Genomic DNA, 16834 nt, shown 5'->3' with positions numbered 1-16834 from the left:
GTGTGTGCATGTGTGTGCGCGTGTGTGGGTGTGTGCGTGTGTGTGCATGTGTGTGCGCGTGTGTGGGTGTGTGTGCGTGTGTGTGCATGTGTGTGCGTGTGTGTGTGTGTGTGCGTGCGTGTGTGTGCGTGCGTGTGTGGGTGTGTGTGCGTGCGTGTGCGTGTGTGCATGCGTGTGCGTGCGTGTGCGTGCGTGTGTGTGCATGTATGTGCGTGTGTGTGTGTGCGTGTGGGTGTGTTCCACTCTGTAGTATCATCCCAGGGCTTAGCACAAAGGAGAGAGGAAAGGAAGTATCAGAAGACAGTGGAGAGTAGGAGTTTAGAATTCAGGAGTTTAGAATTCAGGTTTAGATTCTATTTCAAACTCACTGCCATTGAGTCGCTTCTGACTCATAGCGACCCTACAGGACAGAAAACAAAACAAAACCAAAAAACGGCCCCTGTGGTTTTCCAAGCCTGTAAACCTGTAAGGGAGTAGAAAGTCTCATCTTTTTCCTGTGGAGCAGCTGGTGTTTTCGAACTGCTGACCTTGCAATCAGCAGCTCCATGGGTAACCCACAAGGCCACCAGGGCTCCTTTAGGAGTAGTTTACACAAAACTAAATCCTAGTTCTGACACTTTTGTTCCTGCTAATGGCCACAGAGTCAGCTCCAACTCATGGCACCCCCATGGGCAACAAAGCAAACTGCTGCCCATGGCTGGGTCGTCTTCACAATCATTGGTTTGCTCTGGTCCATTGTTGTGCCCACTGTACGCTTTGAGTACCTTCCAACATAAGGAGCTCCTCTGCCACCATGATACTGGACAATATTCTGCCACTTAGTAGCTGGTTCTGGGGTCTAAACTCCGATTCTAGTTCTCAGCTCTATCACAGAAATGCTGTAAGATACACTCAGCATGTCTCAATGTTACTGAGCAGAGCAGCTCTGTAGGATGTCCTCGGCTGCGATCTTTCTGGAAGCAGATTGGGAGGCTTTCCAGGGAGCTGCTGGATGAGTTTGAACCCCCAAACTTTCTGCTGAGTTCATAGTTTAGCACGACCCAAGTACGTCACACAGGAACGCTATGATAAATCAGGCGAAGCACACCAAATTCCTGCCACGGGGTAAGTGCTCAGTGTTGGCTGGTATTACAAGGTGCTCAGTAAATAATTCCTGGGTAAATGAATTATGGATTCCCCCCGCCAAGTCTCAGCATATCCCCATTCTAACAGGGCACAAACCAGAGCCTCGCCATTGCTTCAACTTCCTCCGTCACCCTGGACCAAGAACAAATAGACCAACTTTTCAAAAACCCATGGGACGGATGCCTCCCGGGCCAAGAAAATCAGCAACAGACTCCATACTCCATACTCCATACTAGAAACTCAGCAACAGACTCCACACTAGATCTGCCATGAACGAGCCATGTGATCTCAGGACCGTTTCATCTTCTTCGCCTTCTTCTTTGGGGTACACTACACAAAACCAAACATATGCCGATGGACAATTTCTACGTGTACAATTCAATGACACTGGGTACATTTTTCCCCTGGAGTCGCCATTCCCGCTCCATCCACTCCACTCATCGTTCACGGAAACTCCCCACCCCCTGAAGTTCTCTTCTGTGCTTCAGATGAACTATTGTTGGCGTGAATGCCTGTAAACACTCGTTTTCAAGAACACAGTGTTCAAAGCAAACATTCTTTATCAATTGAGCTAAACTCTTGTTTAGTTTAATGATAGCCTGATGAGATTATTTTGGTTCAAAGTTTAAATATTTCTAGACAATCAATTGGGGGGTTTCCCCAGTCTCGGTGGATGCAGAAAGACTAGTTTCATATTAATTTGAAGTTCTGTTCCACCTTTTTCTTTTCCTTCCCATCGGAAATCCATCTAAGAGATCTTTGCTCAAAACATCAAAGTCATTTCTTTGAGCCTCAGTTTTCTCATTTGTAAGAAAAAAGGAATGAGTTGAGATGGCTGGATTCTGTCACTTCCTGCTCTGGTAGTCAGTAATTTAGCCAGCACCGTGCGGGCACAGGTCCATGAGGGCTCTGGGCCAGGTTTCGGGAACTGGTCAGACAGTTGGAAAGCCCCTACCTGGACTAGTCTGCAAAACCTAGGCCTCAACCTTTTGCCCTACCCCTGTCCCCTCTTGCATCCACTTCTGAAGGAGCGGGAGAACTCCTACCAATAACCCAGAACAACTATTGTCAACATTTATTGGATGCTTCCTGGAAAGCCCTGGTGGCGTAGTGGTGACCCAGTGGGCTGCCTAACTACAAGGTCAGCAGTTCGAAATCACCAGCGACTCCTCAGGAGAAAGATGGGACTTTCTTCTCCCATAAAGAGTTACATACAGTCTCTGAAACTCACGGGGGCAGTTCGGCCCTGCCTCATAGAATCACTGGAAGTCGGCATCAACTCAACGGTAGTGACTTTTTAGGGTTCTTTAGTTACTGTAGTGCCAGCACTGTGGTAGGTCCTTGGTGTAGCATTGCAATCCCCGCCCCCTCCCCCTCCGATGATTCTGTCAGTCTGGAGTGATTATTATTTTGCCTTTGAGAAACCTGAGACCTGGAGACTTAACAAGTGAGGAGTCCAATTCTACGAGTAAGGAATCTGAGATTTAGAAAAGTTACTCGCTCAAAGTTGGAGAGCTGAGAAGTGACAGGATTGCAATGGCCACCTAGATTGTCTGACCTAATTAATCCTCAGAAATGGTCCATTTTATTCCACTCTGTATCAAGTGAGGTCCCCGACAAAAAAGCAGGAGTGTGGAAAGGGTTGGTCCTTGGAAGATCCACACCAGGATGTGGGAAGTGGGGGAGGGGTGAAATGAATGCCTCCCCTGTCGGGCCCCTGGGGTGACCTGTGGGTATTGCCAGGAGAGAGAAGGGATCAGAAGGAGCCCTTCAATGGGGAGGGGGTTCTGAAGAAGAAAAGCCCTCTCCTGGGACGTAAAGCCTCTTCCCCTCTCCCACCCAGTGCTCTGGGTGTGCTGAAGATGCCCCCACATGGGCGTGAAAGGAACAATGCCAATGGCAAACAGTGGAAAGAGATCCTGGAAGCAAGCCGCTTCCCTCTTTCTCGCAGAAAAATGGTGTTGGCCGCGGGAACCGGTGCCCCAGACTTAACCTTCCCAGACCCCAAATGCCAACAGTGAACCCCTCGGAGCCTCCAAGTCTCTGAAAGCGATAGGAATGCCTTCCCCACACCCGACTTGAGCCAACGACAAAATGGCAGGGAGAAACAGAAGCACTTTGGGGTCTTGTGCCCAGACGGCTTGTGCTGTCCCTGCCCCCCTTCTCGCAACTCTTGTCCCTCAGGAGGTCGCCCCTTCTTTCTTCACCCCCATGCCCCACAACTTTAAACCTATAGATCTTAAACCATCTAGTTGATCCTGACTCAGAGTGACTCTAGAGGATGTGGTAGAACGGCCCACTGTGGTTTCCAAGACTGGAACTCTTTTTTTTTAAATCATTTTATTGGGGGCTCACACCTCTTATCACAATCCATCCATCCATCCATTGTGTCGAGCACATTTGTACATTCATTACCCACATCATTCTCAAAACATTTGCTCTCCACTTGAGTCCCTGGCATCAGCTCCTCATTTTCCCCCTCCTTCCTCACTCCCCCTCCCTCATGAACCCTTGATAATTTAGAAATGATTATTTTGTCGTATCTTTCCCTGTTCGACGTCTCCCTTCACCCACTTTTCTGTTATCCATCCCCTAGGGAGGAGGTTATATGTAGATCCCTGTAATCGGTTCCCCCTTTTACCCCACCCTCCTGGTATCACCACTCTCACCACTGGTCCTGAAGGGATCATCCATCCTGAATTCCTGTGTTTCCAGTTCTTATCTGTACCCGTGTACATCCTCTGTCTAGCCGGATTTGTAAGGTAGAAGAGTACAGTGTAGCAACGATGAAACCTACAACTTTCCTCTAGTTCCAAAATGCTTCCTCCCCACCCACTATCAAGACTGTAACTCTAAAAAAAAAAAAAAAGACTGTAACTCTTTCTGAGAGTAGAAAGCTTCATCTCTCTCCCACAGTTTTCAAACTACTGGCTTTGGAGTTAGCAGCCCAATGCATAACCCAATACACCATCAGGGCTCCTGGTCCCCACAACACACACACCTTGTTTCTGATGCCAGTCACCCACAAAGTCCCAGAGAGATAAGACATGCAGTTCTCATTTTGGCATGCTTGGCTTCACCACATGTTTTACAAGCTGAAGGTTTATAGCAAGCCTGCACTGAACAAGTCTAAAGGTGCCATGTTCCAACGGCATGTGTTCACGGCATGTCTCTGTGTCACATTTTGGCTATTTCCCCGATATTTAAATTTTCTTTTCATTATGCTATTGCACACTCCATAGACTACCGTACAGTGGATGCATAACTTTTATGTGCACTGGGAAAGCAAAAATAAAATTGCTTGATGGCAGTGACCTGGAACGCGACTCCCAGAAGCTCTGAGGTCTAGCTGAAATTGGATAAGCCAAGGCAGGGAAAGGGGAGAGACACAGAAATGGATTGGGAACACAGCTATGGAGTAACCAGGGAGGCCACTGTACATCTCCAGATGCACGAGTGGAGGGGGAGAATGCTTCTGAGTGGGCGTTCTTGGCCCTCATTTTCCAACATGACAACCCTTACCAGAAAAGAGTTTGAAGTGCTGGGCCCTGGTGATAGTCCTTATGTTTTGTTATGAATTTCCCTAGAAATATAAACACCACAAAACAAAAACTGCCTCCCTCCCTCACTCCCTCTGTGGTCACTGACATCAGAGGTCAGGAACAACATACCAGGATGGCTTCTCAGCCAAGCCCTCCCTGAGAGCCTCCCGCCCCCAGAAGGACACCAAGGTGGGGACCTCAACACACTTGGATAGCATTTCATTTCTTAGTATCACAGCATGAGTGGGTAGAAGGACTGTCTCCAGATTACTCAGAGAGAAAGCTGGAAGGGGGAAACATTAGAAGTCCCCGTTCCCAGTGAAACGGGGTGTTTCCCATGGAGTAGAGCAAGAGCCAAGAGCCAGGGATGATCCTGAGCAGAGCGGCAGAAGGCTCCAACCCACAGCGGGGGGAGCTTGCTGAGCCACTTCCCTTTCCTCAGAGAGTGACACACACAATCGGGACCCACTCACTCTCCGTGACTCCTACGAACTGGGAATGTCCAGGATGAATAAGGATCCTTCTCAGACCCACCTCACAGGGTAGGTCAGAGGAAAAACTCAAACTGTGATTGTGAAAAGCGTTCAAGATCTACATAAGGAAAACACACTTTTTTTTGATACGGACTAAGCAGATGAATGCATATGTAAGATGATTTCTTACACATGCTGGTCGGGTGATCAAGTTGATTCGGCTAGCGGCCCAATGGGCTGGAGTAGAACTAACCCCCAGGTTTTCTTGGCTATCATCTTTATGGAAGCGGATCAACACCTCGCCCAGTCATGGAGTCACTGGGTTCAAACCACCAACCTTTGGGACAGCCCTTGAGGGCTTAGCTATTGTGCAGTCAGGCCTTCTGGCTCTTCCCATTGTTGCAACTGCTCTCTGACTGCCTGTGCCTTTCCTGGACAACAAGGGCCAGTGTGGCCAGGTTGGCTTTGTTGTTTCTGTCTTTGTTCATGTTGTTTGCTAGCCTACTTGTTTTCTTGGGGAACTATCAAAGCACCACCTGCACTCCAAATAAGGTAACGCTGTCACCTTGATGGGTCTGCCTGGAGGCGACAAGAAAACCCCGACTTGAACACGCAGAGAAGAGCGGAGGAGAGGAAATGAACTGATCTCAGGGAAGAGAGTCACTGGTATTCACACCTCATTGTTTACAGGTGAAAAGAACTATAAAGTCACACTTTTATTATCAATAAAGATTAGGAGCAAAGTGCCTGGGACGTTCTCACGATGGACATTTATCCCTCAGATTAAAAAAAAGGAAAGCGTATAAAGAAAGAGACAGAGAAGTTTTGTTAATCATATGAGTAGCTAAAGTGGAATATTAGTAGTCTATCCCTAACGTGGTCCCTATAACGACAGAGAAGAAAAAGAGGAATAAGTCCTATTGAAGTCTTCTTCTACTTTGTTAGCCCCAAACTCACGCACCCTCTTCGAGTTAGGCTGCTGAATGTCAGCTGGCCCACCTGCTAGTGTACACTCAAGCCTGTATTAGAACTCTTTTTCATTCCCTCCACCTTCGGGTTGCCAAACTTAGCAAATATTTGGAACATATTTATACTGGGGGGGGGGCTTTTTCCCTTGTTTAATTCAAGGGTAACATCCTATGTTTTACCTAGGGACCTCACTCCACTTTCATTCACCTTGATCATCCCCTGCAAAACCTGCCATCCTAAGGACCCAATCTGATGCAGCAAGTCCAAGTGAGCCTCACGACCAGGGTTTGCGAGGTTCCAGCTTCCAGCTCAGTACTCCCGAGGTCAAGGGCACACATTGAATCTCTGCACGAAGCAGGCTACTCCGTCAGATCCACAGCCCAGGCACAGCACGAACATCAACTCATGCAGCCCTCAGCTCTCCAGAAACACACCCTGCGCTGATGAGCCCCAAACTCCGTTTTCATCCACGCTGGCTATGTTTTCCTATTTCCCCGCCAAGCCATCATTACACACACCCAGAGCTGCCGGTCTCTAGTGACCACGGAAAAGCTAAGCCCAACCAGTTGTTTTCCAAGGCACTGACAACCCAAAGCAGAGGAAGCGGGAGCACAGGGCAAGGGAGTCTCCAGGGTCAGTGATGCAACCAAGTTCGTACAAAATGGCCCCATGGCTCGTCTTTTCTTTGTAGGTCAACAGTTGTGGCAGTTTCCGCCCCTAAATTCCGTGCATGCCCAGGGAAGTCCTGCTCCTCTCAGGAAAAGCACAGCAGGCAGTCCGTTCAGGTCACACTGCAGGATTCCCACTCCCATTCCTCCCTGGTGGACACATTTTGTCCTGTACCTATCTCTTTTAACCTCACTCCTCTGCCGGTACCCTCCCTCCTTGCTTAGTGACTCACTTAACCCTCGGTCTCCCAGACTTCCGTGCTTCCCTTCTCCCAGAGACTATCTCGCTGGATCTTCTATTGCCCCTTGTTTTGATCTGGTCCCAGTTACACCCATGTCCTCTCCCAGCTCAACTCCACCCCTAGGCTATTCCTACACCTCATCCATTCATCCCACGTTCGGCCTTCCTTTCTGTTCCCACCCAGTCTGCCTCAGAGGACGGATTCATAAATATCCTATCCTGGTATCACAAAACTCTGGTGATGTGACTCAAGGGCTCTGGCCAGTGGGACCTCAGCATACCTGGTTTCTCCTTATGCAAATCCATGAATGGGGGTGGGGCAGAAGAGGGCAGACCCTCTAAGAATGGGTCTTCTTATTTCCCCTGGCTCTCTGAGCTAGTTGCCTGCATTTTCCCCTAGTAGCGTAGTGGGTCACGTGTTGGGATGCCAACCACAAGGTCAGCAGTTCAACTCCATCAGCGGCTCTGTGGGAGATGGATGAGACATTCTACTCCCTTCCAGGGTTATAGTCTCGCAAACACACTGGGGCACGTCTACCTCCGGGTCATAATGGACTCGAAGGCAGTGAGTTTGCGCTCTGGGTTGAAAAAGAGGGGATGCGAGAGGCTCCACTGAGTGACGGCAGGCTTCCCTTCCCACACACTCTGTTCCAGCTGGCTTCCACCCCCTGATCCAAACCAGGCATCTTCGCCATGGAGCACGCCCTTCCCTCGCTCCCGTTCCAGGATTCAGTTGCAGAATTGCAACTTCCTTGCAGTGTAAGCTTAATGATATCATAAAGGAGGCCAAGGGGAGGAAGGCACGCCAAAAGCGAAGGGAGGCGGCCACATCATGCCCAGCCCAGCCCAGCTCAGCTCAGCACAGAGAGGAGGAAAGCCTGGCCTGGGCAGAGAGGAAGGACTCACCCCTTTTCCCCAGCCCCAGCCCCAGGGAACATTTCCTTTGCTAAATGAAGCCGCTGCCTGCGGAGCAGTGCTGTGCTGCTGGGCGCAGAGGCCAAAGCACTGTGTGGCTCTATTGCTGTCTAGGGATAAACACCAAGGCCTCCCGGCTCCTACTCCTGCTCCCCCTCCCCCACAGGCCCTCAACCTCAGCCAGGCAGGCAGGGAGTTTGCCTTTTTAGGTCTGGAGGAGAAAGCAGACCATGGGAAAGAAAGGCTTGGAGGAGGGGGTGGTCATGGAAACTGCAGAAAGGGCCTGGACCTGGTGTCATGCCATCGCAACTACACCAGTGGTGAAGCCACCAGGTCAGGAGCTCAGGTAACCAACCACCTGGGGGGGAAGAGGGGGGAGGACAGGGACTCAGCCACAGACTATAATTACCAGGAACCTCTCCAGCCAGTCACCCACCGGCTCTTGCCAGCCCCAAATTCCCCGTCCCAGCCACAAACACAGCCATTCCCTCAGACACACTCAACCCCCAGAGCCCCAGACACAACAAACCCTCAGCCGAGACACAGCTAACCCTTTCCTGTCACCCTCCAAGTCATCTGCTGTCCAGTCTATCCCCACTCACGGCCACCTCATGCATGTCAGGGTACACGTGGACGCCATAGGAGTCTCAAGGGCTGTGTTTTTCAGAAGTAGAATGCCAGCCCATTCTTCTGAGGGCCTCTTCAAGGGCCCCTAAGCTTTCGGTGAATGACCAAAAGTGCCTTCACCGTTTTCCCCCACCCAGAAGCCTCGTCACCTTCCCAAATCAGCCCAACTCCTTCCCTCATTCCCAAGAGAGAAACCAATCACAGACCACAACAAAGAAGAGGAGGAGAAGGGAAAGGGCAAGGCTTGGGGGCTGGGGAGGTGGGGTCGGGTCACCAGAGAGGAAGAGAGCAAAGTGCCTCTGCCCCACCACGGGCAGCATGAGTGGAAAATTCCTCTTATAACCTTTTTGAAATGCTGAGTTTTCTGCAGGACAGCGCCTTCCCCACACCTATCCCCCTCCCCTGCTTCTCCTTTGAAACTTGAGGCCCTGCTTCCTTGTGCTATTCCACCCGGACAAATAGGGTGTGATGCATGGGAAGGCTCTGGCTACGGGTCAGCTCGGGATGGCAGTCTCAGCACCCCAGGGGAGTTGGCTTGGCCATCATCAGTGGGCAAGGTTTTACCCTAGTTTTGCCGAGGGGCTTGTTTGTGGATCCATTCCTGCATAAAAGCCGCTCAGTCTAGAAAAGAAGAAAGATCCGTGTCTGCCCCTTACCTCATCCGAGCACCAGGCACACATGGGGCTCACAGCCAGACACTGTTGGCAGGAGCTCACGCCTCGGGTGGTACAGATGTTAGGTCCTGCAACAGAGAATCAAAGGCGTGAGCACTTGCTTCTGCTCACATGCGTCGCTGGCCTGCCTCATCCTTCCCACCTTGCCCAAATGCCCGGATCTGGGCTCTCAGCTGTGCAGAAGAATGTCCTGCTCACAGCTACTTGTCAAACGCAGGCTGTCGGGTAGGGAGAAAGGACTATGAGGACTTCAGAAGACCCCGTTATCAGTTGATGAGGTCACCGTGGTGCCGAAGGATGGAACAAGGTCAATGGTGAACTCAAAGTGTCAGATCAACGCTGATGGGATGGGCTTAGAGTAACATCTGGTCACTGCCTCCACCCCACCCTTAACCCCCACCCCCTCACCCATATTGGTTGGGTAAATGAAAGTCTGAGGCCCAGAGAGATGGCAACTGACATGAGGTCCCACTGAGTCAGTTCCGACACACATCGACTATGCGCAATCGAACAAAATACTGCCTGGCCCTGCACCAGCCTCACAATCGTTCCAACGCTTGAGCCCTTTGTTGCAGCGATTGTGTCCTTCCATCTGGTCGAGGGACTTCCTCTTTGTCACTGCCCATCTACTTTACCAGGCAGGATGTCCTTCTCCAGGGACTGGTCTCTCCTGACAACATGTCCAAAGACCGTGAGACGGAGCCTCACCATCGAAGAAGCACTCTGGCCATACTTCTTACTCTGCTCTAATTATCCGATTGAAATATTCAAAGCCGCTGCTCAGGGGTCCAAGGTCCAGAGGCACTAACATCCAAAGAGGCTACATCTGGCAGGTGGGGAGGGGTCCGTGTCAGTAAGTCGGCTAGGGCAAGGCAAATCTTCGCTGGCACTGGTTCCTTCCCCATTCGTATGTATGGGGATCCAAGTGTAGGATGCTCCAGGGAGAGGCTCACAAATGTCAGAAAAGGCCAGTTGGACTTTGCGGGGCAAACGTGCAATTTTTAGAGGTGGAACATCTGTATCTGAATTCTGAATCCTCTCCTTCCTATGACATGACCTTGGGTGAGTCACAGAACTTGAGACATGAGAAGATCTACCAAGATTTGTGCAAGAATGCAAGGAGGTCGGGGAGAAACACTTGGTATACTTTTAAATGCCACTCAAAGGCGAACAGTCCTCTTGCTGCCTAAGGACTCAGAAAAGCCTTCCGGAAGGAGCAGAGGCCACCAGAGGCACCAAAACAGTCCTGAGAAGCCCTCCTAGAAGCAAAAGGCTTCCTTTGCCCGGCCTTCCTGGACTCAGCCAGGCAAGCCTCTTTCTTCTCCCTGCCCACCCAGGATGTTACTGTGGTGGCTAATTCCCCTGGAAGTGATTCTCACTCGCTGGCCCTTGTATGCAGAGTTGACCTGCTCGGTCGTCTCCTTTTTAGGACTGGGACCTCCCCGAGAAACTGCTAGCCAGGCAAGTTTGTGAGTCCCAAGACACTGGGAGCAGACATACAGAAGGCTCACTCCTCCCCTGGCCCGGGTACCCTGGCGATCCTGCTCTCCGATTTTGTAAAAATGGCCCCGTTGCCCTCAGCTGGTGAGACCAGTACATGTATTTTTGGAGACATCACCCCAGTGTTGCCAAGGTTCCCCAAGCCCATCAAGCTGAATGAGTGTGACCCCACTCCCTCTCCACCACATCCCCAGACAGAAACACACCCACAAAAGTACTGTATACACACACACACACACACAAAGCAGTGCTAAGAAAAATTCTCCAAATGTGGAAAACAGGCAAAGGGATCACTGAGTACACTTTCAATCCACGTCATGCAGGGCATTGACAAAAGTCACCAAGTTGTGGGGACTAGCAGAGTTTCCATAAACAGGTTCCTTAGTTTGATTTCGATTGATTAGGGATATTTTTTGTTCCCACTCTGCCAATAAAAAATGAACTTGTTGATGATGTTCCTGAGTAGAGCAGCCAGTCCACAGAGAGAACAACATGGCTGGCCCTACTATGAGACATGATGCCCCTCAGTGACTAAGGGCGATACAGGGGACAGCACCGGAGACACAGTGTGGGAATTGCACCTGACCTGATCCCACCACACCGAGGCAAATCACTGGGGGAGTGCAGCGGAACAGCAAGGGAATGGAGTGGCAAGGTCCCCAGGGAATGCTGAAAGTGGACTTTGGGGCCAGGGCGTGGTGCCCCAACAGACTGGACTGGAAAACGCTCCTAAGGGCCAGCAAACGATCCCTGAACTAACTACAAGCTTTTCTCTTGTGAACTGTTTTGTTCTGTTCTTTGTCAGTGGTTTGTTTTTGTTGTTTTGTTGTCTGGTTGTATACTGTTGCTTTGTTTTCCTCTGTCTTGTTTTCGTGCATGTTAGTGACTCCACAGGTCTGTCTGAACAGGACAGGCTGGATGAACTATCTGGAGGAAAAACAACGGGACCGACAGTTACGGGGGGACTTGGGGTGGGGGGGTAGGGGGGGTAAGGAAGTGGTGTTAACAAACACAGGGACAAGGGAAAAACATGGGACCCCAAATGGTAGAGAAGGGGGAGTGGCAGGCGTGGTGGGAAATGATCAAGGGTAAGGTTGCTTAGAGAAGAGGTATACTCTAGCCCAGGTGGCAATGAAGCATGGTAGTAGGGCAGGAGGAAAGTCAAGAGAGATGGAGGAAAGAGCTAGGAGTCAAAGGGCATTCATGGAGGTCTAGACAAAGACATGTACATGCAAATATATATAGGAAGATGGGGAAATAGATCTATGTGTCTATATTTATCGGTCAAGTATTAAGGTGGCGGAAGGACCTTGGGCCTCTACTCAAACACTCCCTCAATGCATGAATACCTTCTTTTATTAAATTGGAACTCTATGATGCTCACTCTCCCGACACAACTGCTGGAGCCAAAGTGGGTGAACAAGTAAATGTGGTGAAGAAAGCTGATGGTGCCCGGCTATCAAAAGAGATAGTGACTGGGGTCTTAAAGGCTTGAAGATAAACAAGCGGCCATCTAGCTCAGAAGCAACAAAGTCCACATGGAAGAACACACCAGCCTGTGTGATCGAGTGGTCCCAAAGGGATCAGTTACCAGGCATCAAAGAACAAAAAATCATATCATTGACTGCACACCTCCATGATAGGATCGCTGAAGACAAATGGGTGCATAAGCAAATGTGGTGAAGAAAGCTGATGGTGCCCGGCTATCAAAAGAGATAGTGTCTGGGGTTTTAAAGGCTTGAAGGTGAACAAGCGGCCATCTAGCTCAGAAGCAAAAAAGCCCACATGGAAGAAGCACACCGGCCAGTGCGATCACAAGGTGCCAAGGGACCAGGTATAAGGCATCATGCAAAAAAAAACAATGATATAAGTGTGTGTATATATGTGTATATATGTGTATATGTATATATATACCATATTAAATGAAGGGGGAAGTGCAGAGTGGAGACCCAAGGCCCAAGTGTCGGCCAATGGAGATCCCCTCATAGAGGGGTTTAGGAGAGGAGATGGGTTAATTAGGGTGCGAGGTAGTACCGATGAAGAACACAGCTTTCCCCCAGATCCTGGATGCTTCCTCCCCCCAACTACCATGATCCGAATTCTACCTTGCAGGACTGGATAGGGCAGAGGCTGTACACTGGTACATATGAGGGCTGGAGGTACAGGGAATCCAGGGTGGATGATACCTTCAGGACCAAGGGTGTGAGGGACGATGCTGGGAGAGTGTAGGGTTAGTGAGTTGGAAAGGGGGAACTGATTACAAGGATCCACATGTGACCGCTTCCCTGGGAGAGGGACAGCAGAAAAGGGGGGAAGGGAGACTCCAGATAGGGCAAGATATGACAAAATAACGAGGTATAAATTACCAAGGGCACATGAGGGAGGGGGGAAAGGGGAGGGAGGGAAAAAAAAAAGAGGACCTGATGCAAGGGGCTTAAGTGGAGAGCAAATGCTTTGAGAATGATTGGGGCAGGGAATGTATGGATGTGCTTTATACAATTGATGTATGTATATGTATGGATGGTGATAAGAGTTGTATGGGTCCCTAATAAAATGTAAAAAAAGAAAAGAGGAGAAAAAAATGATTAGGGCAGGGACTGTACAGATGTGCTTTATACAATTGATGTATGTATATGTATGAACTGTGATAAGAATTGTATGAGCCCCTAATAAATTGTTAAAATTAAAAAAAATTTTTTTAAAGATAAAAAAAGAAAATGATTAGGGCAAAGAATGTACAGATGTGTTTTATACAATTGATGTATGTATATGTATGGATTGTGATAAGAGTTGTATGAGCCCCTAATAAAATGTTTTTTAATTTAAAAAAAAAATGAACTTGTAGAAAACGAATACCAATAGAAGTGATGCTTGCAAACAATACAAGGCATTTTCATTCAACAGCATTACAGACTTCAGTCTAGAAGAAACGGTCGTGCCTAAAGCTTCGGGTCCCTTGTCTTCCATTAGCCAACCTCCCCTAATTTACTTCAGATGCCTCTGCCTGACCAGCTGCAGATGTCCTTCCTTGAGTTCTCTCTGGAACTCGTCTTCACACTTGATCTTAGCCAAAAGGCCGAGAAGCGATTGAACTCGTCTTCACATACGACTGATTTCTTCACTCATGATCAAGGGTCCACTTCCTATTTGTATGCACCTTGTGCGCTTCACTCTGAAAATTACACTGTCACTGTATCTATGCGAATTGCAGGGCCTCAAAGGTGGGGTCACGGAGAGGGGCCTATTAAAAAGGACACCCACAAAATCAGTACACCTGTGATCACCATGGTGCCACCACTATGTGGTCTTGGGGAGGCACTAGGAGCGCTGGTGGCCCTCAGCTGATAACCAAAAGGTCAGGGGTTTGACCCCACCAGCTCCTTCCCTGAAGAAAGATATGACAATCTATTCCCATGAAGATTTCCGTCTCGGAAGCCCTGTGTGGTACTTCTACTCTGCCCCATGGAGTCACTAAGCGTTGGGATGAGCTCAATGGCAACAAGTCTAATGTTTTCTTAGATTCATTATTCTTTCTGCAAACTGTAAGCTTCTTGAGGACAAGAGCACACCTCACACATGTGTAAGCAGTAACAGGTGTAGAGAGGACCTCTGGGCACAAATGCTTGCATGGTCATAGTACACAGTGGATGCCTGATGACCATAGCAGGGCAGAGTCAGTACACTGCCCCCAGTGTACCTGAGGTCTTGTCTTTGTGGTGTTGTGTTCACAAGCCACCTGTACCCTAGTATCCTTCCTCTGGGCTCCTGGCCTTCCCGGAATGCAAACAGCTAGCAGTTCAGTGAGAGCCATTCCCTGGACTGTGGACGAGACCCCACCACCACCACTCAGGGAAGGTCTAGAGTAGGGAAAGCTAGTGAGCGGGGGCTCTGGCCATTGAAAACAAGGTCTGAGGAGCCAAAAGTCTCTCCTGCTCCTCGCCTTCCCCAAGGCCCCCCAGGCTGCCCTGCGCCTAGACTCACAAAACAACTGCCTGGACTCAGTTCTCCAGCCTTATCTCCCACCAACACTCTAGAACACACATCTCATTCTCAAATGGTCTTCTAACTGGTCTTCCTTCATTTTTCTACCTGGAAAATTCCATCTGTCAGTAACCTGAAGCTAAATCCAGGTCAGTGGCCAATTTATCTCTGCTCAATAGGTTGTATTCTAATTTGCTATTTATTTGAAACAGGTCTTTGAAATGACAGGTATAAGGGACAACAAAAGGGGACATCTCGATGGTACAACTCTTCTTGATCTGACTAAACTATTGAATTGCATGATATGTGGATTATGTCCTAATAGAACTGTTTAAAAGGGGCGGGGGGCATCTCAGCAGTCAGATCTTCCATGTAATCTTGCCTGCCCTCCTCCCCACCTCAAGGTCAACCCTATGCACTGTCTCCTCAGATCTCCCATAGCACCAGTATACACCTTAAAGTAGCACACATCAGCAAAAGTGCCATTCGTTATTTGAGAATAGAGGAGGGACCAGCCCCACAAAGGATCCATGTAGCTGGTCGCTCTAACCTGAGCTTTGAGACTCCAGCTTGATCTACCACCCCCACTCAGCCCCACCCTACGATCCCTACTAAACTGATGGAGACTCCTTGAGGTGTCTCCAGGAAACCCTGTTTCCACAGTCTTGGGGCTGTCTGCATTCAAAGGCCTTTCTCAACCCTACATTTCTTTGAATGGGATTTCACAATAAATTCATCAGGCACCACTGACGCTCCAGCCCGTGACTTGAAACCACCTTACAATGTGAGCGATATTGGGTGGGAATGACGGCAGGGGTTCCACCCCTGGTCCTCACGTTTCAAGGCCTCCTCTGAGTTGTGGCCACCCTCAGCCATCTACTGGCTGTGATGGAAGGGGTGCAGTTGGGGGGGTGAGGGAGACGCTCACAGCCATCGAGTCAATTGCAACTCATCGTGGCCCTACACTAGCACTGCCACATTCCCAATATCTAAATGCTCAGCCCCAACAATGCAACCAAGAGGTCTCCCAGCCAGGGCTGTCCAGCCTTCTTCTGACCTCACAGCTGCTTGATCCCGATCCAGAGAAGAGGACAAACTGCACTGTGGTGTCCATCCGGACTCGTGGCGACCCCGCGGGCTAAAGAGCAACATGGCTCCAGAGGGTTTCCTGGACTGTGATCATTGCCAGAGCCGCTGAGCAGCTCTCTGTCACCACTCAGGGGGAGGGGGGTGTCAAACCCACCTAACTCCCTGCAACACCACCTCCCCCCGCCTCATAGGAAGAGTCTGAGCCATGTCGGTGTCGGCCTCCCTTTTTGGTGTTTCCATGAAGATGGGCATGGGGTGGGGGGAGGAATCTGGAAGTCCATGCCATCCATTTTCCCTAAGGGAAGGCGAAAAATAAGGCGGCCTCAGTCTGAATTAGGAAAGAGAAGAGGCCCATGGGAGGTGTGGGCACTGTCGAATTCGTTTTGAAAATGTTTCTCAGTCTATCCTTTTATCCGCCCATTCATTCTCAAATTAGCATTTCCCTGACTCCCTGCTTGTAGCCACAATAAAAAGCCTTGCGAAGTGTGAAATAAAAAACTGCAGGCCCCCTTCCAGTGAACGGGCGGTCCCTTATCCCGGAGGATGAGTTGAGCTGTTGGGATTTGTTTTTGAGGAAGTCATGCCTGGGGACATGATTACCCAGCTCCCTTACTCCATCCTGGTCATGAATCACAGGTTGATGTTGTGAGAACCCATGAACCTCTAGGAGCCGCCCCACCCCCCACCAAGCCAGGCCACCAAAGGTAGGGTCGGGTCTGGGGAAGGCAGTGGCTGAGAGCAACTGACTCATCAGAAGTTTCTGGGCCTGGGCCACGCTGATTCAATCAGCTGTGGCTCCAAGACGGCCTCTCCCTTGAAAACATCTGGAAGGGGTTTGGGCCTTAGAGTGCAGCCATTCATGGGCATCGTGGCCTCAGAAGCCCAGAAAAGATAGGATCCTTACCACTGTCAGTGATAAGAATGAACAAGTCCTACCTCCGCTTTCCTCTGACCACTTAGCTGACCAGACACCAGGTGAGCTGACCCCGGTCCACCACCCTCACAGAGTGGCTACCAGGGCCTAAGAACC

At 49.8% G+C, this 16834-nt stretch overlaps 1 protein-coding gene across 1 annotated transcript in view; it reads right to left on the bottom strand.

The window, feature by feature from the left end:
* The window catches only part of ITGB3 (integrin subunit beta 3), a 60591-nt gene that overhangs the window by 30001 nt on the left and 13756 nt on the right, over positions 1–16834 (bottom strand). The window contains exon 2 of the mRNA XM_075562024.1: positions 9217–9302. Within this exon, the coding sequence (XP_075418139.1) occupies positions 9217–9302 (86 nt within the window). The remainder of the gene's footprint in view (positions 1–9216; positions 9303–16834) is intronic.

Source organism: Tenrec ecaudatus, chromosome 10, assembly GCF_050624435.1.
Source record: "Tenrec ecaudatus isolate mTenEca1 chromosome 10, mTenEca1.hap1, whole genome shotgun sequence".
Classification (NCBI taxonomy): Eukaryota; Metazoa; Chordata; class Mammalia; order Afrosoricida; family Tenrecidae; genus Tenrec; species Tenrec ecaudatus.
Note: the sequence above shows the minus strand (reverse complement) of the source record. Positions and strands in the feature narration are given on the sequence as shown.